The sequence below is a fragment of the Castor canadensis genome, chromosome 1 (genome assembly GCF_047511655.1).
Source record: "Castor canadensis chromosome 1, mCasCan1.hap1v2, whole genome shotgun sequence".
NCBI lineage: Eukaryota > Metazoa > Chordata > Mammalia > Rodentia > Castoridae > Castor > Castor canadensis.
In genome coordinates, this window is record NC_133386.1 from 129,398,591 (window position 1) to 129,423,719 (window position 25,129).

The 25,129-nt window shown below is 40.4% G+C and overlaps 1 protein-coding gene across 2 annotated transcripts; it reads left to right on the forward strand.

Moving 5' to 3' along the window:
- The first annotated feature begins 340 nt into the window (after positions 1 to 340).
- On the forward strand, positions 341 to 23,169 carry LOC109677651 (mediator of RNA polymerase II transcription subunit 17). Of its 2 annotated transcripts, XM_074081983.1 has the most exons (12): positions 341 to 713; positions 2,695 to 2,861; positions 4,574 to 4,793; positions 7,176 to 7,312; positions 8,525 to 8,609; positions 9,362 to 9,514; positions 10,815 to 10,945; positions 12,236 to 12,420; positions 14,248 to 14,385; positions 19,041 to 19,158; positions 21,075 to 21,234; positions 22,637 to 23,169. In XM_074081983.1, the coding sequence occupies exons 1-12, from the start codon at positions 464 to 466 to the stop codon at positions 22,846 to 22,848; spliced, it is 1,956 nt and encodes a 651-aa protein (XP_073938084.1). In that variant the 5' UTR covers positions 341 to 463; the 3' UTR covers positions 22,849 to 23,169. The 2 variants fall into 2 exon arrangements, with proteins under 2 accessions (XP_073938084.1, XP_073938086.1); XM_074081985.1 differs by lacking the exon at positions 9,362 to 9,514.
- The last annotated feature ends 1,960 nt before the right edge of the window (positions 23,170 to 25,129 follow it).

The window sequence follows — 25,129 nt, forward strand, 5'->3', positions numbered from 1 at the left end:
CACTTAAAACTGCGCCTTAACTTGTAACTCTTTGTAACTCAGACACGTTTCCACTGTAGGTGTGAGCCCGCAAACCTCAGTCCTCTCCGCGGCATTCTCATTGCCCAGAACCGGGGCCCCACTCATTTCCTCTTCCCGGACCCTCAAACAAGTAACAAGTACATCGCAGACCGACACCAGCACGCGTGTCTCCACAACCCGCAACCGGACCGGGCCCACCCTTCAGCAGTCTGCCGGCCTCTCACAGGCCGGAAGCTTTCCGGACCAGCAGTCGGATGCACCGGAAGCGCTCCCAGCCGGAGCTCCCGCGCCTGCTCAGTTTTGTTCCGAGAGATTTGCGGGGCGGGAACCTCGCAGTGCCTTCTGGGAACGCGCTGCGCCTTGGGCTTTGTTTCCGCGCGGAGAGCGGGGTTTGGTTTCCCAGCGTTGAGGGCGTCCGCTGGGGGCCTCCGCCGCAGGCAGCATGTCGGGGGTTCGCGCTGTGCGGATCAGCATCGAGTCGGCCTGCGAGAAGCAGGTGCAGGAAGTGGGCCTGGATGGCACTGAGACCTACCTGCAGCCGCTGTCCATGTCCCAGAACCTGGCGCGCCTGGCCCAGCGGATCGACTTCAGCCAGGGTTCGGGCTCCGAGGAGGAGGAGGCGGCGGGGGCCGAGGGCGACGCGCAGGACTGGGCGGGCGCCGGGTCCAGCGCGGACCAGGACGACGAGGAAGGTAGGAAGGTAGCTGCTCGGCCGTGCAGCAAAGATGTGCGCTTGGAAGCCGCTCCGTCGCGTCTCCATTGCAGCGGGACTTTCAGGACACGGCCTAACTCCTGATGCTCCTGTCCTGCGGGTCTCTGAGTGGCAGCGTTTGAGTCACTGTCACCGGTAACGTGTCTGACACGGTTTTAAACGGAGCGCCTGTAGTGTGGCACACTTAGTGGTTGAGAGCTCAGCAGTTGTGTGACCTCGGCATTTACTTTGCTTCTCTGCAGCGTGCAGGATGGATAGGAACACCTGCCATTAAGAGGTTCTGTGTCGGGCTGGTGGAGTGGCTCAAGTGGTGGAGCGCCTGCCAGCAAGCGTGAAGCCCTGAGTTCAAATCCCAGTACCGCCCCCCGCCCCCCCAAAAAGGGCTGTGGCGACTGGAATGTGAGATCAAGTTTAAGGTAGGCTGGGGGCGTGGTTCAAGTGGTGGAGCACCTGCCTCGCACGCCTGAGGCCCAGAGTTTAAGCCCCCGTGCCACCAAAAAAAAAAAAAAAAGTCTAAGATAGGGAGAGGTCGGATCTTGTAGACCCTAGTTGATCAGGATAAGCATTTGGCTTCTATCAGAAGAACAGCCTAAAACTTTTAGAGGATTTTAAGTAGACACGGGGATTTGCTTGTTTATAAGATCACACTGGATGCTTTGCAGTAAATGAGTTACAGGGAAAAACAAAACTGGAAGGGAGGAGGCTACATAGTAGGAAATTGCAGAAACAGCATGAGTGGGTTTTGTATTATTGTCATTGTCAAACCTTTTTTTAACTCACAATTCTTGATTTAGTTATGCAACAAACCCAGTGTAAGTGGGAATTTAAAGATGCCCATTTCAATATTGAGTGTGGTGGTACATGCTTGTAATCCCAGCCTGTAACTCCAACGTTTGGGAAGCTGAGGCAGAAGGATCACAGGTCTACGCCAATCTAGGCTAAATAGTGAGAAGCTGTCTCAAAAAGAGGGAAAAGATTGTCATGTATAAAATTGACAGAAATTAAAAAACTAAAAATATTGCAAATGTCCTGTGTTGGGAATGTGACTTGGTAGAGCTTTTCTTGGAAGGCGGTTTAGAAGTTTAACATGTGTGGGAATTTTAAATGTGCATCTCTTTTGGTCCACTAATATCACACCTAAATATTTAACCTACAAAAAAAGTTGTACATTTACACAAGTATGTGTTTGAGATGCTTACGCTATCAGCATTGTTGGAAGCAGTCCATGTCTGCTGAATAGGAATGGTTAAAGTTATTGTACATCCATGTTCCAGAATATCATACAAGGAAGTGGACCCATGCATATGTGCTGATGTGGAAGTGTCTCTAGATCATATTAAGTGTGTGTGTGGGGGGGGGAAGCAAGTAACAGAAAAATGGGAATATATGTATGTAAATGTATAGGAAAGCCTTTGAAAGGATGCACTCCAGCTATTGCTAGTGGTTATCTCAGAAGAGAATCAAGGGTGAGAACAAAGGAAAACTTTCACTTTTTACTCAAATAGTTTGTCATCTGAACCCTGAACAGTGAGCATGTATCAAATACAAGACAGTTGCAAGGAAGTGTAAGTATGCTAGTGTAGCTAATACCAGGGCTGGCAGTACAGGCCAGCTTTGGCTTCAAACTTTTCTGTTTCAATTCTCTGTAATTACTTGAATTCAAGTTCTAAAAGCTGGAAGTAAGCAGGACATTAAAAGGCTTCCATAAATTTAAAAGTGTCTAGCTGTAATATTGTATTGAGAGAGTTAACTTCTGGAATTGAGACATTTGTCATATCAAGAATGCTGTATTAAGTCTTAACAAAGATTCAAGAAAGGTTGGAGGAAATAGGATAAAAGGCAGTCTGAAAGAACATTATTTCTCCTTGTAGTACTGTAAGCCTTCCAAATGAGCTTTTCTGTCTTCTATTCAATGTAACTTATACTTCTGTATTTCTTGTTCTTTTTTTTTCTCTTTTTAGGATTGGTGAAGTTTCAACCTTCCTTATGGCCTTGGGACTCAGTGAGGAACAATTTGAGAAGTGCCCTGACAGAAATGTGTGTTCTTTATGATGTTCTCAGTATTGTTAGGGATAAAAAGTTTATGACTCTCGATCCTGTCTCTCAGGATGCACTTCCTCCAAAACAGGTATTTGTAGGCTTTAATTGAAACTTTTTATTAAGTCCCTGAACCATTTTTTGGTTGTATGCCTATTGTCCAGATGAAGATTTGGACTTTCTGGTCCAAAGCAAAAGCATAAAACTGCTTTGTATCTGCATCTGTATTTTTTTTTTTTTATGTTTGTGTGACTCTTGGAGGTGTTGAGATTTGTTAATGTAATGCTTTAAAGTTTCCCAAATCTTAGGAAATTCTTACAGCTTGGGTCTTTAGTCTGTGATATATTTCACACAAAATGTGATAATAGAATGGCTTTGGACTTAAACAGACTCAGTTCCAGCTCTACACTCACTGATTGTGTAGCCTTAAATGTCAGTTCTTTCCCCTTCCTTTTGTTTAAGAGATTGGTTAGAAAACTAAGGCCAAATTATGGAGCATATGAATTGTTGGTATTAGATAAAGACTATATTCAGTATTTGAACATTTGAAAATGAAAGAGAGGTAGCAGAATGATGAATTAGTGAATGAAGCGTCAGAAACCAAGGAGACTGCTATGAAAGTCCTTAGGAAAACAGGCATCAGGAGTGTGGTAAGAGTGTGTCATGGAGAGGAGGTAATGATTGTTAGAACCCATGTGCAAATAAAATTAATTAAATATAATTGCTCATATAGTATATACTTCCTTCATTTTTAAAGAGAGAAAAGTAAGGTCTAGAGGATTTGTAGTATGTCAGGTTTCAGTCAAGCTTGTAGTTTGGGAACCAAGACTAGAACTCGCATATCTTACTTGTGGCACATTGCTTTTTTCACTCCATTTTAAACAGTCTCTAGGAGCGTAACGTCTTCAAGAAATTTGAGTTAGATTGTCTAATGTGAATTTTGACTGTTATACAACCAGAAAACTTTCTTTTATTAAACTTGTATTTTTGGACATATATCTAGGTAATAAAATACACAAATTAGTTATGATTGTGGATATATATATAGATAGTTAGATTTACTGAGCTCAGTTTTCAGAAGTGAAGTACATTTAATATTAATACTGTGCAATTTCAGTCATAATTACAAAAGCCCTTTGCCTCAAGAGGTAGAACACCTCCTAGCAGGCACATGGAGGCCCTGGGTTCAAACTCAAGTACCACCAAAAGTACTTTGATAGGTTGTAGTAATATAATTTTATATTCATTCTCACTGAACTCATTCATTAAATCAGGTATTATAGACTTTAGTGTATGAGTACCACAGAAGGGTATATATGTGGGTAGCAGGGATTATAGACTTTAGTGTATGAGTACCACAGAAGGGTATATATGAGGGTAGCAGTTGAGACAGCAGTATACAAGAAGGGGTATTTCTAGTCCATTGTGGTACTTTTGGTTTAACAGAGGTCTTTATGTTAGTTGACTAAAAAATAGGTTCAGACTATTTTTTATTATTATTTAAAAAAATATATTGTAAGGTGGCAGAGTGGCTCAAGTGGTAGAGTACCTGCCTAGCAAATGTGAAGCCCTAAGTTCAAACCCCAATACCACTAAAAAAAAAAAAAAAAAAAAAAAAAAATTTTTTTTTGGAGTGCCAGGAGATATAAAGAGGTTCATTGTCCCTCTTTGCTTTTCCTTAATTTCTAAATTTTCTCTTGAAAAGGTATCTTGTTATTGAGAAAATGTGTAATTTTAAAGTCATCTGAAAATAATACAGAACTGCAGTTTTGGATAGAAAACTTGATAGATTATTTTTGATAGAATCCTCAGACATTGCAGCTGATATCTAAAAAGAAGTCACTTGCTGGAGCAGCACAAATCCTATTGAAGGGAGCAGAAAGACTGACTAAGTCAGTTACGGAAAACCAAGAAAACAAGCTACAAAGAGACTTCAACTCTGAGCTCTTGAGATTAAGGCAACACTGGAAGCTTAGAAAAATTGGAGATAAAATTCTTGGTGATCTGAGCTACAGAAGTGCAGGTATGGATAATTGTTAAAAACTGTGCTTTTTGTGTACATATATAGGGTTGACTAATGTTACACATCCTTCAATAATACATTGTTTGTCAGCTACATGTTAAAATTTCGAAAATTTAATTTCTTTACACTTCAGCCAAAACCATCTTCTCATAGCCCTATAATAAATAACCTAGCTTCAATTTGAAAACCTGTTAGGCTCATTAAACAGAAGATTCGAAGATGTTGTATATAAGGTTCACAGGTCAATGGGTAAAAACTTTGAATGCTGAGAGATGAGGCAAGGAGTCCTGGTTGGGATACTTGAGAAAACAATATTAGAATGAGGTCTTAAAAGGAATCACATGGCTCACACCTGTAATCCTAGCTACTTGGGAGGCAGAGATCAGCAAGATCAGGGTTAGAAGCCAGCTCAGGCAAATGGTTCAAGAGATCCTATCTTGAAAATAACCCAGCACTAAACAGGGCTGGTGGAGTGGCTCAGGTTGTAGAGTGCCTACCTAACAAGCATGAGGTCCTAAGTTCAAACCTCAGTACCACCAAAGGAAAAATAAAACCCAATGGATTCATGTGCTAGTGCAAGCCATTGTTATCCTAAAATTAAAATTAAAGGAAGGGCTGATAAAAGGAAATGCACATTAAAACCATGCTAAGATTCCACCTCACTCCTGTTAGAATAGCCATCATCAAAGACACCACTGACAACAGGTGTTGGCGAGGATGCAGGGAAAAAGGAACCCTCATACACTGTTGGTGGGAATGCAAGCTAGTGTAACCACTCTGGGAAAAAATTTGGAGACTTCTTTAAAAACTAAACATAGACCTGCCATATGATCCAGCAATCCCACTCCTGGGGATACACCCAAAGGAATGCACCACAGGTTACTCCAGAGGCACCTGCATACCCATATTTACTACAGCACTATTCACAATAGCCAAGTTATGGAAACAACCAAGATGCCCCACTACTGACAAATGGATTAAGAAAATGTGGTACTTGTACACAATGAAATTTTACTCAGCCATGAAGAAGAATGAAATCTTATCATTCGCAAATAAACGGATGGAACTGGAGACCATCATTCTGAGTGACCTACTCAGGAGGCAGAGATCAGGAGGATCGTGGTTCAAAGCCAGCCTGGGCAAATAGTTCAAGAGACCCTATCGAAAAAACCCTCACAAAAAAGGGCTGGTGGAGTGTCTCAAGAAGATATAGACCCTGAGTTTAAACTCAAGTACTGCAAAAAAATAAAGGAAGGTAAGTCAAGGTGATTAAGTTAAATACTAGAAGACCTAAATACTTTACTGATGCAAATTTGAGAATTTTGACCTCTGAAGGTAAAAAAATCCCACTACAAAGCTGATAAATCCATTTTTTACATGGTCTGTAGAAGCAGTACTTTGTGATTTTAGACATTGTAAGTTCTTTCTCACAAATAATTATGTGCAGATACTTAATTTCTCTTTGGGATGATCATTTATGATTATGAAAAGATTGAATTACATTGTTTTTAGTGGCAAGAAGATCTAGAATATCTTCCCTTGTTATAAAACAGGAGTTGCACTTAATCATCCACTCACATAATTTAACTGCACAAAAATACATCCCATAAGAATATGGGAATTGGCTGGAAAAAGATTCTGTGCGCAGTGTTCTTTTGTCTTTCTGTTGCTGGATTCAGAATACTTCAACTGCAACCAGATTACAGAGGCTCAGCTCCAGAAGTATATTATCCCTGAGGCTTAAATTTGAGAAATTTAGAAGCACACTTATTTTTAAAGTAAAACCCCACTGGAATACACAATTTGTGCGGCCTATGTAGTTCACATTATAATGATACCCTTACTCTAAGACCTGTTTGTTTTGCTTTGCTTTTGTGGTTTTGAGGATCAAATCCAGGGCCTCTAGCATGCTAGTGCTCTTCCACACAGCCGTACCCTAGCCCAGGAGTGTTGTTCAATTTTTATTTTTTTGATAGGAGTGAAGTTTGAACTCTGGGCTTTGCGCTTGTAAAGCAGGTGCTCTACTGCTTGAGCCACACCTCCAGTTCATTTTGTTCTGGGGATTTTGGAGATGAGGTCTAGCCAACTACTTGTCCTGATTGGCCTCAAACCATAATCTTCCTGATCTTAGCCTCTCAAGTAATTAGGATTACAGAAGTGAGCTACCTAGCTGCTTTTTTTTTTTTTAAGATAAATAATATCTTTTCCCTGCCTCCTTTCTTCCCTTTGCTCACCATTCCTTCTCTTTTCCCACCAAAAAACCCACATTTTTAGGGGGAGCTTGGTTTACGGTTCAGTGATGTGGATATGAAGTATTACATGTTTAGTATGTATGTTGAATTAATGTGCTTTCTGTTTATTTTCCTATCTTTACTCTGTTAGGATCTCTCTTTCCTCATCATGCTACATTTGAAGTAATAAAGAACACAGATATTGATCTGGATAAGAAGATACCTGAAGATTATTGTCCTCTTGATGTCCAAATTCCTAGTGATTTAGAGGGTTCTGCATATATCAAGGTATTGATCAAAGTATTTTGTCAAAGCTAGGCTCTGGAGGCTCACACCTGGAATCCTACCTACTCATGTGGCAGAGATCAGTAGGCTCTCTGTTCAAAGCCAGCCCAGGCAAATAGTTTGTGAGACCCTATCTTGAAAATGCCCAACACAAAATGGCTGGTGAAGTGGCTCAAGTGTAAAGCACCTGCCTAGCAAGCGTGAGGCCTTAAGTTCAAGCCCCAGTACTGCTCCATCCACCCCCCCCCCCAAAAAAAAAGAGTATTTTTAAAGTAATTTCTTTTTTTTTTTTTTCAGTACTGGTGCTTGAACTCAGGGCCTACACTTTGAGCCATTCTGCCAGCCATTTTTTGTGATGGTTTTTTCAAGATAGGTTCCCACAAACTATTTGCCTGTGCTGGCTTCTACCTGTGATCCTCCTGATCTCTGCCTCCTGAGTAATTGGGATTATAGACGTGAGCCACCTGTGCCAGCTCTTTTGTTTTTTTTTTAATTTTTCTTTATTGTTAAAACTTTATTTGTGCTTCAAAGTGTAGGCCCAAGGCAGCGACTTCTCAAGAAGTCTACTCTGAGAAACACTTTTCTAGTCTATGCATGTTTCCCATAGTCTCTCCAAACATGTTACACACATGTTGCTTAATTTCAGTTCACAATCACTGCAGTCCAACCTGCACATGATGTTAGGCTCACTCCACCTACACTAGAGTTGTGAGTATTCTCCCTCACTCTAGTTTTGCTTATTATCAAAGGTTTTTTGGGATGATCTTAGTCACTTTTTTAGTTTCTTGGCTACTTTTGAATATGAAACCTAAAGAATTCTTAAGTGACTGTGTTTGGGGGAGGTTGTTTTATAGGCATTAGCCGTAGAAGCAGGACTATAACTATTCCTGTCTGGCATTGCTAACCATTTCGGCTAACTCACAGGGCCTGTGCCCCAGAGCCATCAACAAGGGCCAGCACTTCAGCAGGGCAGCTTTGTTTTGAGGTTTGGAGGGATGATGCACTAGGCTGGGTCTCAGCAGGGCACACAGCATCCTGTCAGGTTCTCTCAGCTTGATCCCTTATAGAGCCTGAAAAGTTTTGGGAGCATGGGTCATACTCCTCAGCCTCAGAATAGATTATTTTCCCTCAGTCGAGATTTTCAGACTCAAGTAATGTCTTATTACCCTGAAGCTAATTTGCTAACATTTTTTCTCTGTTCTTATTGTTCTACAGGTGTCCATTCAAAAACAGGCTCCAGACATTGGTGATCTTGGCACAGTTAATCTCTTCAAGCGACCTTTGCCCAAATCCAAACCAGGTGTACTTATGTTCAACTCTCTAACTTCTTGACTTAACTTACATAAACCAAACATAAGTATAGCAAGGGGAAATAGGTGCTTTGGAGTATGACAGTATAAAACTGTTCTTTTTGGGAGGGTGGGGGTCTGGCCTTGAACCATGATCTTTCTGATCTCAGCCTCCCCTAAGTATCTAGGATTACAGGCGTGCGTTACTAGTGCCTGGCTTTTTTTTTTAGACAGGGTCTTACTATGTAGCCCAGGTTAGCCTTGAACTTGCAGTCCTCCAACCTAAGCTTTCCAAATGCTGGGATTACAAGCATGTGCCCCCATGCCCAGCTCTGGAAATATACTTTTTATAATTTGTAAATCAATGAATAGCTATACTTTTTTTTTTGGTCCTGGGGCTTGAACTCAAGACCTACACCTTGAGCCACTCTACCAGCCCTTTGTATAATGGGTGTTTTTGAGATAGGGTCTCTCAGACTATTTCCTTGGGCTGCTTCGAACCATGATCCTTCTGATCTCGGCCTCCTGAGTAGGTAGGATTACAGGCGTGAGTCACCAGCACTCAGTTTTTATTTTTTAGATTGAATTTATATACTAGTATTCTCTGGTTAAAGGAAGTGGGATTTTTATTTTTGGGGAAAAATACGTTGTACTAAGGGTTAGCATTTTCTGAACTTATATATTCAGGTCATCATTGAGGCTAGTTAATACATAGGTAGTATGGTCAGAGAGTTGAAATATACCCATATCTCTTGTCTTTCAGGTTCCCCACATTGGCAGGCAAAATTAGAGGCAGCACAGAATGTTCTCTTGTGTAAAGAAATTTTTGCGCAGCTCTCTCGGGAAGCTGTTCAAATTAAATCACAGATTCCTCACATTGTAGTGAAAAACCAGATTATCTCTCAACCCTTTCCAAGTAAGAACAGCCAGCCTTTTTTGAGACTAAATGGTACTTTGTATTTTGAGGAACAAGATAGCTACTTGGGTGTGTTGGGAGAATAATAACAGCAAAGAGGAGACTAATAACACAAAAGTGTGCTGTCCATGATGGCGGCCAGGAAAGCACATAACACAGTGCCAGTTTTATTGAGTGTCCTAAGGAGTGTAACTCTTGGATTTTAAAAGCATATAATAAAAATTGTACTCACATGGCTACTGTTAGCAACAGTTGTTTCCAAGTGAGGTTTTTCACCGATACTGCTTTGAATAAAGAAAATGTCAGTTTAAAAAATTTACTCATAATATTCCTACATTTGTAGAAGCTAGATTTTTATTCAAATACGATTAGACTTATTCTAGAAATCATTTTTTCATTAACTTTGCACTTACTCTTTTAATGTAAATTCTTATGACTGTATATTAAGACTTAAATTTTTAACACTGTGCCTTATCAAGGGAATAGGTTATAGAAGTGAAAAATTCCATCTCAGTTCTCATTGGAGCAGAGAAGAGTATCTGTTTTCTACTGGACAAGAATCAGATACTAATTCTGTGTTAAAGAACAATAAAAAAACCTTGGTTTAAATTTTTTTTTTTTTAATTTTAAAGCAACTGAGGCCAATAGGAAAAGGGGAACAGGTACTAGAGAAAAGGTTAGATCAAAAAGAATTAACCTAGAAGGTAACACCCACGCACAGGAAATCAATGTGAGTCAATGCCCTGTATAGCTATCCTTATCTCAACCAGCAAAAACCCTTGTTCCTTCCTATTATTGCTTGTACTCTCTCTACAACAAAATTAGAAATAAGGGCAAAATAGTTTCTGCTGGGTATTGAGGGGGGGGAGAGGGAGGGGGTGGAGTGGGTGGTAAGGGAGGGGGTGGGGGCAGAGGGGAGAAATGAACCAATCCTTGTATGCACATATGAATAATAAAAGAAAAATGAAAAAAAAAAGGAAGAAAAAATATATAGCTTGTTCACCAGTCTTTAGCCACAGCTCAAAGTCAGCAACCATATTATTATATAGAATTGACATAAACACTTCAATTGTTCAACAGAATTTGAATTGTTAAAATGCACAGGAGTCTGTTATATTCATGAGTGGTCATTTTGGTGAGGGCTGATCTTCAAGTTTAGAATGTGTAACTTTTGAGGATGCGTTGTTATTGTACCTTATGAGGGAAGACATTTTGAGAATGGGCTGTGATGATACTTCATGAAGATAATTTGTACCTGTCCACGTTGTAGGTTATTTGCATCTGTCCTTTTTATAAATAGGTTTGCAGTTATCTATTTCTTTGTGCCATTCCTCAAATGATAAGAAATCCCAGAAATCTGCTATTGAGAAGCAAAGTCCAGAAGATCATCTCTATGTCCTGGAGCATAATTTGCACCTACTGATTAGAGAGGTAATAAAATAAATGTTTTCTTTGCATTGTGGTGAGCACATCCAGGGCAGTGAATATGTACAAACCTCCCCTCCGCTGAATTTCAGTTATGCACATAGCAACAGCATTCACTACCTGATGAGGAAGATCCTTCTATGTGCTGGGGGTTCTGAAATAATCAGAATAAAGTCCTTGTTTGCAAGCATAATGGTAGGAATATTTATACAACGAGGTTTTTTGTTTTGTTTTGTTTGTGGTACTGGGTTTTAAACTCGGGGCCTACACCTTGAGCCACTCCAACAGCCCTTTTTTTTGTGATGAGTTTTTTGAGATAGGGTTTTGTGAACTATTTGCCCAGGCTGGCTTTGAACCACAATCCCACTGATCTCTGCCTCTTGAGTAGCTAGGATTATAGGCATGGGCCACTGGGGCATAGCTACAATGAGTTTTATAGTAGGACTATAGAAAATACATACTGAAGGGTGCAGAGGGAAGGCCAATTCTGATGGGGATGGGGAAGAGAGAGATGGAAAAAGTTATGCTGTGGTCTGTGACTGGAAATGGAAGTCATCTACAGCTATGTTTCCAAAGTGCTAGTTCACAGTACAGACTCATTTCAAAGGGAGCTCCTGAGATACTTCACAGAAGTATGTATTCTAGCCTCCCTACCCTGCCCCAAGATCTGGTGCAGTTGATTGTGATGGTGTGAAAGCTGTTGTTTTTAAAAATCTCCTCAGGTTGCTCATAAGCAGCCAAATGTGGGGATCTCTGAGTCTAAGACATAGTGGAATAAATATCTACCGATGGCATATATTTTCTCGACAAGACTAAGTGAAGTACAATTGTTTTATATTTTAAATAAAAATTATAGCTCGGTGGCTACATCTGTAATCCTAGCTACTTGGGAGGTTAAGATCCAGAGGATCTCCGTTTCAGGCCAGGCCAACCCAGGCAAATAGTTTGAGATACACCATCTCCAAAGTAACCACACCGAAATGGACTGGAGCTGTGGCTCGAGTGGTACAGCACCTGCTTTGCAAATGCGAAACCCAGAGTTTAAACCCCAGTCCCACAAAAAATAAATAAATAAAAATAAAAAATTATAACCTCGAAGGGGTCCTTCTCTTTACAAACTTGTATTGTGCATGATCTGGTAGATGCTAGCATGTATCTTCTGTGCCACGATTGCTTTTATGTGTAGTTCAAGCCTATTGCTTTCAGTGTTTCCAAGGTGTGAGCCCTGCTTTGATTAAATACTGTGTTGTATTTACTTCATGCGTATTGGTCATTTAAAATGGCTGTTTTTGTCAGTTTCATAAACAGACCTTGAGTTCCATCATGATGCCTCACCCAGCAAGTGCACCTTTTGGCCACAAGAGAATGAGACTTTCAGGTCCTCAAGCTTTTGATAAAAATGAAATTAATTCTTTACAATCTAGTGAAGGACTTCTGGAAAAAATAATTAAACAAGCAAAGCATATTTTTCTAAGGAGCAGGTAAGGATGAAGAAAGCAACTTTTTCTGTGAAATTGAGGTCCTTTTTCCTGTATTGCTTCATGTAATTAATTTTTGGAGCTTTAACCTTTTTCCCCACCAGGAAGAAGGTGGCTGTAGTGTAAGAGTTTATGGAGATAGACACGGTCCTGACATGTATGGGGAAGGATTAGATGCAGGGCCAATATAACTTAATGTAGTGTTTCTAACACTGCACTAAAATTTTGCAGACAAGTGACTAGACAGATGCATTAGGAAACTAGACTTTTTAATTTTACTAAATCTAGGTTCATAAAATTTTATATCCTACCTTCTCCTAATACTGTATTGCAAATTTTTTTTCTTTCACCAAGTTCTTAAAGATAGTTTTTTTTTTTTTTTTTGTGATGTAGGGATTGAACTCAGGGCCTATACCTTGAGCCACTCCAGCAGCCCTTTTTTTTTTCCCATGATGGGTTTTTTTGAGATAGGGTTTGGAGAACTTTTTGTCCAGTCTGGCTTTGAACCTCAATCCTCCTTGCTAGCTAGGATTACAGGCATGAGCCACCAATGCCCAGCATTCAAAGATACTTTAATAGCTGAGTCATATACTCTTAAGTGAGTATTCTGTAACTTCTTTCCAAATTCTCAGTCACTGGATATTTTTTTATTCCCAGTTTGTTGACAGATGCTGAGCAGAACATTCTTACATCCGTGTCTGTCTGTTGTAGGAATTTTGATTCACTGTCAGGGAAGCAAACTATGGAAAGGAAAAGTTAAGAGCAGATTAGAAATTACCACTACTGGAGCAGCAGGGGAAAAGAGCAAATGCTTGTTGTTTATGTGAAAGTCCCTTTCCACCATAGCTGTTGTCATTTCTTCCCATTTTCTCTAAGCTCTTTGTCTTTCCAATAAATTGCTAGAGTTAGATAATTAGAAAGTAAGGGCATCCAGTAGTTTGATCAATTTACATAATTTATGTTTTGGATCTAAGCAGTGTGTATAAGGTACAAAGGAAAGAGTACTTGCTTTGCAGTTGACTCCCAGGTTTTATACCCCAGCTTACAGCTATGTGACCTTGGCAAATTGCTTAACATTGCTAACCTTTTTTCTCTTTTGAAAAATGGAGAAAATAGTTCCTACCCAGCATATAGAGTTGTAAGATTAAGCAATACAATTCATGAAAGCACTTAATTATAATATTTGGTATATAATGAACACTTAATGTTATTTCTCATTTTTATTTATCATATTTTTCTTTCTTGGTGTGTAAGATTTTGATTGTGCTTAAGGTCTCTAGCTTCTCTTGAATTTGATTTTAATTCTATTATAATAATCTAAGTATGGGTGTCTCCTATGTCATTTGTTACCAGGGATCAAGTACTGACACTTGCGAATGATTTGTTTCAGATTAGTTAGGGCCTGAGAAGTATCTTTCTTACTTGTGGCCTGATAAGCTTTCCTGAATGGGACAAAACAAATGGAGTTGAAAGAGCATAAGCCTGTCATGAATTGTGATAATCACGAATGTGTGATTGATACGAGTTGTGAGATGAAGCTAAGACCACACATCAGTGCTGTGTGCAGAGGTTCTCAGAACTACCTCTACCTTTGTTTAAAATCTTTGCTTTTCAGGCTGGGGGTATGGCTCAGTGGTAGATGACCTGCCTAACAAGTAGAAGGCCATGAGTTCAAACCTCAATAAGGAGGGGTTGGGGGCGGGGCTTTGCTTTTCAAATGGTGGTATTTTCAAAAAGTAGTCATTTGATTTCCATGTTTTCATATAATCAGTTTAAATCCTTTCATTTTATATGGTGACTTTTTAAAGAACTTTAACTTTTCTTTTAAAGAACTGCTGCAACCATTGACAGCTTAGCAAGCCGCATTGAGGATCCTCAGATACAGGCCCATTGGTCAAATATCAATGATGTTTATGAGTCTAGTGTGAAAGTATTGATCACCTCACAAGGTTATGAGCAAATATGCAAGTAAGTGTCAAGATAAAAGTTGTGTGTTCAGGATGTTAAGTTGCTTGTTAGGCACTGGTGTTTGCTAAGGGATTCTATTAAACTTTTGTTTTTTGTTTGCTAGGGTGCAATAACATTTCAGTAATAATATCAACTGTCATGTTTGTAAGAATGTAAAGTAAGAATGTCTAAAATAATATCTATTAGGTAAATGTCACACATTTGAGCTACAGAAAAAGTGAACCCAGCCTTTCAGCTCTAGTGGCCCCATCTCCTTAGACACAGGCCACACTGCTTCAGTTATTGCCTCTAGGCTATGACATGCCTAGTGCGCTTAAGACAGGACAGCCATTTATACTAGAGCCTGTACTCTGCATGTTGTGCCTAGAACAGCCCAGGATTTGAAGTTATTTCTTGGCCTGGCATTGATCTGGGTCTAATCCAGTTCATGATTATGCCTTTTAAACCAGTTGATAGTTGTGTGTCTGTGAAGTGGCAAAATGATTTTTGTCCCAGCATTCTTTGACATGCTGTCTGCTTGATTTTCCATTCACAATTCATAAGTTAATACAGTTGTCTAGGAGCCACAAACACATGTTTTGGGTCTCCATTTGAACCTCTTTGAAATTTAACAACTGATAAGGCACAGCTGAGGCCCTTTCCCAGGTTAGTCTGCGAAAGCCTCAAGCAAACATTTGTCAGAGTCTGTGAGTACTTTTTATTTATTTTTCAAGGGGCAGGTTTTATTTCAGACAGACCTAACTAGTTATGGTGAGCAAAACATGGTGAGACACAAAATCACTGACCTTTAAAGTAGGAACAGAAAATGCATTTATATTACTTTTTGTTTTTGTCTTTGTTTTTTTTGTTTGTTTGTTTCTTTGCAGTACTCAGGAGTGAACTCAGGGCCTTGTGTTTGCTAGGTAGGGGCTCTACCACTTTTGCCACTCCACCACCCCTATAATACTACTTTGTAATGGGGCAGTTTTAATTCACTATTTTTTAGTGAAAAATGGTAAGCATAAGCTCATACAAGATAAAAGAATATACAATGTAAAGGAAATTGATTAGTTTTGAAACTTACATGAAAAAAGATGGAATGAAACTGAACCATAATTTTCTCCTCTATCTAAAGAAATAAAATAATTGGGTGTTTTGGGGATGTGATGGAAAGAATGGGTGTTGAATATAGGGGAAACAAATTTAGAATGAGTTTCTACCTTTTAAGACTGGGTAATGGGGTCAGAGGTTATGATTATACTACAGTCCACTTCTGCTTGTGTTTAAATTTTTCCATAATAAAAAATGTTGAGAGAATGAGTGCAAAAAAAAGAAAGGAGACAATTATTGGCATTCAGTAGTTTATGTCCAATCCAAAAACCAAAACAGCCTTGTGATTCTGGTTACAATATTTGATGTGAATTCTGTAAAGAAAATTTGATGATAGATCCTTGACAGAATCAGGAAGGGAGAGTTGAGTATTGTGGAGCACGACTGTAATCCCAGCATTCAGGAGGCTGAGGCAAGAGCTTTTGAGTTTGAGGCTAGCCTGGGCAATACAGCAAGAATTTGTCTCAACCAAAAAAAGAAAAGGACAAAAGAAAAGGGGATCACGAGAGATCCTCATCTTTTAGAGGCTACTTAGAGTTGAAAGCAATTTTCAGAACATCATTCTAAGAAAGTCTTTGCGTTCTCAAGTATGTATATCCCACCTGCACCTTACTTCTTTTGTGCAGCTTTCTAAAAAAAATTAAAAATTTTAATTCCCTGTGTTGTGTAATCATCATAGTTATCTAGTAGTTCAGAATTTCTCCATCATCCCAAAAAGAAACTCTGCATATTAGTGGTCATTTACGATCTGTACTCTTTTTTCCTCCACCTTGATGAGATAGTCTCACTATATAGCGTAGCAAGTCTCTTGGCCTTGAACTCATGCTCCTCCTGCCTCCACCTCCCAAGTGCTGGGATGAAAGGCCTGCACCATCATTCCCAGTTTGTGTGCTTCTTTTTACTTAGTAGCAAATTAGTGAATTGACATTCCTTATATGGATCTGCCTCATTCTTTTCTTATGCATATAATGTGTTCCATTATATGTATCAAGTAAGTTTTGTTGTTGTTATTTTAAGCTGGACGCTGCTGGCTCACGCCTCTAAACCTAGCTACCTGGGAAGCTGAGTTGGGGAGGATCACAGTTAGAGCCAGCCCAGGCAAATACTTTGTGAGACCCCCCCATCTCCAAAATAACCAGAGCAAAATGGACTGGAGGTGTAGCTCAGGTGGTAAGCCCTGAGTTCAGACTCCAGTCCCACGAAAAAAAGAATTTTAATTTTCCCTAGGTGGAGATTTTTGTTGGATGTCAGCAAAATAACTTGTGTATGCTCAAATATGTGTGTGTGTATATACGTGCATGTATGTATTATATATGTATACATATATAATACGTGTATATATATATTTTTTTTTTTTTTTCTGGCAGTACTGGAGTTTGAACTCAGGATCTCACAAGGCAGGCACTCTGAGCCACACCTCCAGCTCCTGCAAATATATCTGTAGGATTAAGTCCTTATAAATGTAACTGCTGGGTTGAAAGTGAGGACATTTAAATTTTTGACTAATACTTTAAAGTTCTTCAAAGTGGTTGCTATACGTATACCTCATCAATAGTGAGTGATAAGAATTCCTGTCCCTTCACACTCTTGTTTAATTTTCTTTTTGTTTTTTTTGTGGGGAGGGGAGAACTCAGGCTTGAACTCAGGGCTTCAAGCAGGCACTTCACCTCTTGAGTCACACCTGTCTACCTAGGCTGGCCTCGAAACACGATACTCCCAGTCTCATCCTCCCAAATAGCTAAGGTTACAGGCATGAGCACTGTAACACTAAACTAGCACTGGCTTGTTTAAATTTATTTATTTTTTAATTTGCTTAAGTCTGTGTCTTTTCCTTTAAGCCTTCTGAGCTTTGTTTTACTTTGAAAAAATAATGTAAGCTTTAATTTATCAAAATTACAATTTAGAGCCAGCACTAGTGGCTCATGCCTATAATCCTAGCTACTCAGGAGACGAACAGATCAGGAGGATCGAGGTTGAAAGCTAGCCCTGGGCAAGTAGATACACTCTGTTTCCAAAAAACCCATCCCAATAAAAGGGTGGGATCGTTCAAATGGTAAGAGCGCCTGCCTAGCAAGCACGAGGCCCTGAATTCAAACCCCAGTTCCACCCTCCCCATCCCCCCCAAAAGATTTACAATTTTAGAGCTGGAGGCATGGGTCAACTGATGGAGGACCTACCTAGCAAGTGCAAAGCCCTGAGTTCAAACTCCTGTCCCACCAGGATAAACAAAAAACAAAAACAAAATGCTTTATTACCAAATATGTACTGTAAGATAAAGTTAAAAACAAGAGGTTCTAGTATCTAACATATATATTTGTTAGATATGTACGTATGTTAGATTCAGATTGATCGATCGATCTGCTTGCTAGCAGACACTGCTTGAGCCAAGTTGCTAGCCTCTTTTTTTGTGATAGTTTTGTTTTTACAAGATAGGGTGTCCCAAACTGTTTGCCTCGGGCAGACTTTGAACTGCTATCCTCCTGATCTCTGCATCCTGAGAAGCTAGAATTACAGGTTTGAGCCATAGGCACCTGGCTGTAAGTTGTTTGGAAGAGTACTGTGGTCTGAATGGTATGTATTAACAACTTTATGACTTTTTTGTTTGACCTACCCCAAGTTAATAGAGTGCATATTCTGATTTCTTTGCTGATTATTTCAGGATAAACTTTTTATAGTTAGCAAAACTTTTTCCCTTTCTGTGTGAGGTTTTTGTTTTGTTTTGCTTTTTTGCAGTACTGGGATTGCAAAGCAGGCTGTACCGCTTGAGCTACCCCTCTACTCCATTTTTCTGTGGTTATTTTGGAGAATCTTCTGTATTCCCTGGGCTGGCCTCAAACCAGGATCCTTCCAATCCCCTACAGGCATGAGCCACTGGTGTCCAGACACACCTAGTTTTTGTTGGTTGAGATGGGGGTCTGTTAAACTTTTTGCCTAAACTTACTTCAAACTGAGATCCTCCCAGTCGGCTTCCCGAGTAGCTAGGATTACAGGCATGGGTCACCATGCCAGTGTCTATGTAAGAGTTTGACCTTTGGTTAACTCTGGGAAGATGTTGTCTATATTACTAGGCTAAATTACTTATGGCAAAAATGGTTCCAAACTGATGAGATACATCTAGTTTGGGAACAATTTTATATAATGACAGGTGCCTTTGGACTTCCTGAATTGTGTGACTTTTAAAACAGGGCTTCTCTTAATGGGGACCTTGGAAACCATGCCTATGGAGATACTATAAGATTTTGTAGCTCTAGGGGGGGATGTCAGGGCAGGTCCCATATATGCCCAGTATGAATCTCGTCACGAGGAAGTATGTGCTGCTGTGTAGACAGCTGCATGTCCTGCTGTGAACTGCTAGAGAAGAGCATATGCTGTTGGCCTGCTGAGTAGACTGGTGCTCTGTGTGGTCTGATTGTTTAGTGGAAGCTAGGAAGACCACCCCACTCCTCCGTAAATGTTAGTGTAGATTGTTAAAACTGATTTTTTCCATGATATTATAATTGAATGTTTGTGGCATTGTGAAAGATAATTTTGAATGTGCCTGATTTTTAGCGTGTGTATCTGTAAAGGTCCATTCAGCTGCAGTTGAACATTGGAGTTGAGCAGGTCCGAGTCGTTCACAGAGACGGAAGAGTGATTACGCTATCTCATCAGGAGCAGGAGCTGCAGGATTTTCTTTTGTCTCAGGTAGTGGTTGCAGACAAATCCTTAATCCCTTTCTCTCATAACTGCTTGAGGAACAAGCTAAGAAGTAATTAAAATGTAGTCAATTATAAAAGGAGGACCCCCCCCCCCACACACACCCTTTATTGCCTTTTATTCTTTGGTTGTACTGAAGGGCTGAACTTAGGGACTCACGCTTTCTAGGAGGGCACTCTAGCACTTCAGCCACACCTCCAGCCTGGATTTCATGTAATTTCTAATGACATTTGCAATCTGCTGGTTAATTCAAAGTGTTAATGAACTGCTGTAGATTTGTTTCCACTCACTTTATTTTGGTTTATTTGGTAGGTTTTTTGAGACAGGGTCTGTGAAGCTCAGACTGACCTTGCACTCTCTATCTTCCTTCCCTCAGCCTGTTCTTTTTTTTGGTAGTGGTGCTATGGATTGAGCTCGGCCTCCCGCTTGCTAGGGAGTTGTTTTACCACTTGAGCTACACTTCCAACCCTTCACCTACTTTTGTTTGAGATGAAGGACCAGTTCTGAGACTAGCAAATTTTTGTTTCTTACGATTTCCAGGACTTACAGCCTCTCCAGGACTAGGAGTTGAGAAGTATTAACCCAAGAAAACTAGAGAAAGGGAGATCAGATGCCAAATAATAATGAACATTATCCATAGTAATAAGTTGAATGTTGTACTCTTACAATAGCAGTATAGAAAGTACTGGAGTTTGGTCCCCACTTGACACCCAACTTGCTTTGGGGCAGTAGATACATTTCTGGTCCTTTCTTTCCTTATTTGTAAACTAAGAGCAGTATTTTTACTGCCTTCTCCCTGAAGTTACCACAGCTAGTCTAGTGAGATACTGAATTATGGGAGAAAGGGTAGAGGGTAGATTTTTGAAATGTTAGGGTGAGATCCTGTTTTTTCACATAAAAGAAAAAAACATTCCCCATCCCAGAAGCAATAATCTTGTGTTCTGATTTGCGTCTTTGGTGCCAAGTCAATAAAATGTATTTGTGAAGGATGGTAGCTCTTAGCCGATTAGATACTAAATGGCTTTGACCATGTATGCTTAAGCATACACGCAAACCTGTTGAACTGTTACTGCATAGCTTGTAGAATGAGTGGAAAGTCTAGAGACCAAGATTTGCAAATGGATAGAAATCCAAGGAAGCTGGGGGAATGGCACTGCTGCGCTCACTGCTGGGGGCAGAGTCTAAAGAAGAAACAGGCAGCATGTGTGGGAGGGTCCGGCTACAAAGTTGTGGGTGTAGGAGAGCCATTAACGGTAGTCATCAGCCCTAGCCCAAGGTTAACGGGAGGGACAAGTTACACCACAAAAGGAGAGTCACATAGAGTAAGCCACTTGAGAAGACCAGCGGCCTTTTGTCAAGAGACTCCGCCAGCCTAGATAACCTCACAGGGACGGTGCCAAGGGAGAAAATACCCTGACTCACTGTCCTCCTTGCTGTCTTGCTGGCAGCTGTTGGATAGCCCCCATTACTTGGGTGGGTGCCACTACCCGAACCCCACTTGAAGCCAGAGAACCTAAGAGGCTGTTAACAGTTGCGCCTCCCAGGGCAGAGAGTAGGGTAGGGACTAGACTTGAAGAGTGAATGGAGGATATTTAGCATACCTGCTACTTTTAGTGTTGCTTCACATTCAGTGATCCGGGTGGGAGACTCCATTTGGAGTTTAGGTCATGTGCCTGTGCTCAAGCTGCCAGGGGACAGGGAAAGCAAGTACCAGGAATTCAGTCTCCTGCAATGGCAGGACGGGTCTTGCTCCCTCTTTGTAGTAGTCACACAGAGGAGGGCTCCTAAACATAAGACAGGGTTGCTGTCTAGGCACTGCAAACCCTTAACAGAAGCTTACAAGGATGATGTCAAGTCACTGCAAGTAAAAGTACTGACTGTCATATTTCCTTTTCCTTTCACAGATGTCACAGCATCAGGTGCATGCAGTGCAGCAGCTGGCCAAGGTTATGGGCTGGCAGGTACTCAGCTTCAGCAATCATGTGGGACTTGGGCCCATAGAGAGCATTGGCAATGCCTCCGCCATAACAGTGGCCTCCCCGAGTGGAGACTATGCTATTTCAGGTACTTTCTGCAGCTCTGAATGAGTAGGAACCATTGGGATTTTGACTTTAACATTTTGCTTTGAAGTTAAATATCCATAAAAGTAATTTATCTCTGGTGAGTTGATTTTTTTTTTTACAGTGATGTTTATCTGATCATATCTGTTACTCAGAACAAAAGACTGTTACTTCTCTTTCTAGTACTTAAAACCATTTAGCTTGTGGGCTGGGCTGTAGCTAAGGAGTACAGCACTTGCCTAGCATGCATGGGGTCATGGGTTTGATCCCCAGTATCACAAAAAAAAAAATTCTTATCTTAGCAGCACATTAGACCTTGGTAGATCCTCTAAACAGTCAGCATTATTATTCCTGCAGTCCCAGGTGTTGAATGGATATGGTGCTATACACATGGACAGAACCACAGAGGTAGAACCAAGAGGAGGTACTTAATAAAATACCTACTTTGAGGGGACTCCCTTTTTTTTTTTTTCAGATGGTTGTACTAGGATTTGAACTTGGCCTTGAGCTTGCTAGGCAAGCACTACCATTTGAGCCATACACCAACCCTTTTTTGCGTTAGGTATGTTTCAGTTAGGGTATCGTGTGTTTGTATGGCCTCTGGCCATAGTCCTCCTTCCTATGTCTCCTGGATAGCTAGTATTACAGGTGTGTCCTACTACACATGGCTTGTTATTTGAGGTGGGGGTCTTGCTAACTTTTTGTCCATGGTGGCTTCAAATATCGATCCCTCAGGTCTCTGTCTGCGTAACTGAGATTACAGATGTGTACCACCGTGCCCAGCTCATCTTGCATGATTTTTGTAGGGCACACAGTTGAGAGATATTTACAGTAGCTTGGTGCGTGTGTGTGTGTGTGTGTGTGTGTGTGTGTATGCATAAATTAGTTTTTAAAAGTTAGCATTTTGGGTGGCTAGAGCCTGTACTCTCAGCTGCTCTCTCCGCTATTCAGAAGAGAGAGACCAGGAAGACTGAGGCTCAAGGCCAGCCCAGGCTGACAGTGAGGCCCTGAGTTCAAGCCCTAGCACCGCTCCCCGCCAAAAAGCATCATTTAACAAGATTGTTTAAGCTGTTGAACAGATAGGTTTTTATACTCAATAGAATGAAGTGGGATTTATTTCCCTTTTTTTTTCCCTTATGGTAGTACTGGGTTTGAACTCACGGCTTTGAACTTGCAAAGCAGGCACTCTGCTACTTGAGCCACACGTCCAGTCTGTTTTGCTCTGGTTATTTTGGAGATGGAGTTCTCTCGACCTGTTTGCCTGGGCCGGCCTTGAACTGTGCTCCTCCCAATCTCAACCTCCTAAGTAACTAGGATTATAGGTATAAGCCACCAGTGCCCAGCTATCCTTGGAATTTCCTTGTTTACAAAATGAGTCTATTGATATTTTGTTTTTTCCTCCATAGTTCGTAATGGACCTGAAAGTGGCAGCAAAATTATGGTTCAGTTTCCTCGTAACCAGTGTAAAGATCTTCCAAAAAGTGATGTTTTACAAGATAACAAATGGAGTCACCTTCGTGGACCCTTCAAAGAAGTCCAGTGGAATAAGATGGAAGGTCGGAACTTTGTTTATAAGATGGAGCTGCTTATGTCTGCACTTAGTCCTTGTCTACTGTGATCTTTTCCAGGACAGCTTCCAGAAACCTTGACTTGAGATGTTTGCAGATAAGTTATAAGCACAAGGAAGGGAAATCTTCCAAAGGTGTATTTTTTTTTTTTTACGAAAATAATAAATGTTTATCTAGCAGTTTGAAACCTTTCACTTTACAGGTAACAAGTACTTTGAAATGCATAAGTTTAAATACAGTTGTAGGTATATAGTAGGGGAAGATGTAAGATAATATTTTTATACAGTTAACCTGAAAAATGTTATTAATTTGCTTTTTAAAATGGCCCTTCTTTGATGTTAACATCAAATAAAGTGTGTGTTTCAAATCAACTGTTCATTCTACTGTTTATTTTTGTTGTTATTTGTTTTCTTTGGCAGTATTGAGGGTTTAAACTCAGGGCCTCAGGGGGCTGTATAACTTGAGCCACACCCACAGCCCTCTTACCATTTCTTTAAAAGATCACATAATGTTGAAGAAGCACTCTTATGACCTAGCTTTCATACAGAGATTCACTTACACTGAGCAGACCCATCTCTTTCCCAGCAGAAGGAAGTCCTCTCTTTATTTCTAGGACTCTTAAACTGTGTATGTTAGAAAGCCGATTCCCTCCTCCATCTGTCTTCTTTACATGCCCAAGTCATAAACATAAGCAGTTTAACAACTTCCTCAGAAGGGACACAAGGCAGATTGTACCTTCAGGGCTTCCTCCTGTCCTGTTGATCTGTTTTCCCATTTGAGTGACCTCTGTCCACTTGGTACTCTTAGCATACTCATTCCCAGCTGTCCCCTTGCCTCCCGTCTAGCCTTCTCAACTGACCTGGGTTGCTTTCTCCAATTTGTTCTTCCATTAGATCTCTGATTTCTCTAGGGAAAAAAAGAACTAATGGACCCATGGGTTGGTTTTTCTAAGTAACATGTTTATGTTTCTTGAAAATAGTGCTCCACTCCTAAAGTGTGTGTGAAGAATTCACATTATAAGAGATGCAGACTTGGGCTGGCAGAGTGGCTCAAATGGTAGAGCACCTTCCTAGCAAGTGTGAGGTCCTGAGTTCAAACCCCACAAAAAAAAAATACAGGCTTATGGACCTTTTGGTACCACCAAAAAAATACATAGTAAAGTCTCCTTTGAAGTAAAACTGAATTTTTTTCTTTTTCTTTTGTCTTTTTTTTTTAGGGGGGCAGTTTGGGGTTTTGAACTCAGGGCCTTATGCTTGCTAGGCAGGCACTGTACCACTTGAGCTACTCTGCCAGCTAAAATTGAATTTTTAAAACATGTTTGGACTGGAGTTGTGGCTCAAGCAGTAGAGTGTTTGTTTTGCAAACTCAAAAGCCCTGAGTTCAAACCCCAGTTCCAATCAATCTATCAATAAAATCTTGTGTTTTAATAATTTCTAAGATAATGGCAGTAACCCATCATCTTCCTCCATCTTATTTTGTTTTTAAAGAAAAATGGAGCGTATGGGCTGTGATGCAACTTCTTTGTGCTTTTGTTTGCTTTTTGCCTCTTCGGACCAAGATTCTGCATCTTGGCTGAGGGTGTAGCTCAGTAGTAGAGTGCTTAGGCTGCGTGCATGAACCCCGAAGTTCAAACTCCATACCGAGAAAAAAAGAAAGCCCCGCATCTTTCCATGGAAATTTTAAAAATTGGTCAGAATTTGCAGTTACTTATTAAAAGTCTTTAGTGCTTCAGAAATTCTGGTGGCTCACAAAATTTGCCTTGGCTAGCAGGCTAAACTGTACAAGTCTCACGTGTGATTTTTGGAGGCTTACACCAGAACAGTGACACATCAAATTTTTACTGAAAGATCAGTTTTTGGTTTTTTAAGTTTCCCTTAATTGCAGATGGATACTTTGGTAAGTTAAAAAATGAATTACTCATATAAATTTTTAAAAAGATAAAAGCTCTTTTTATTTGATTCTCATAGACATAGAATTGCTGTCAAATATAAAAGTCCTGAACAGCTTATCGACCAGGACCACTCTGAGTAGAACAGATGAGAACCCATGCATAGGAGTAGATAACTGAAAGCTGTCAAGATCTTATGTCTTCCTTTCCCCATTCAGTTAAGTCTCTGTTAGTGAACAGCCATTACTCACCTACAGAACGGTAGAAACTGAAACAGCTGAGTTGCTGAACCAGCCTCACTCTGCCTTGTGTTTACATTCCCAGCTTGTTTCAACCTGAATTATGTGGATCTGAGGGGGTATGCGCAGAGGAACTTGGGAGGTGATAGGGGAAAACCAATTAGTCCCAAGTGTTCAACAGGTTGGCAAAAGAGCTGTATTTGG

Bases quoted from the DNA above. Each gene is read 5' to 3' on its own strand.
- LOC109677651 (XM_074081983.1), top strand. From the start codon at position 464: ATGTCGGGGGTTCGCGCTGTGCGGATCAGCATCGAGTCGGCCTGCGAG. The intron at 2,862-4,573 runs GTATTTGTAGGC...TATTTTTGATAG, and splicing joins ATGCACTTCCTCCAAAACAG to AATCCTCAGACATTGCAGCT. The intron at 7,313-8,524 runs GTATTGATCAAA...ATTGTTCTACAG, and splicing joins AGGGTTCTGCATATATCAAG to GTGTCCATTCAAAAACAGGC.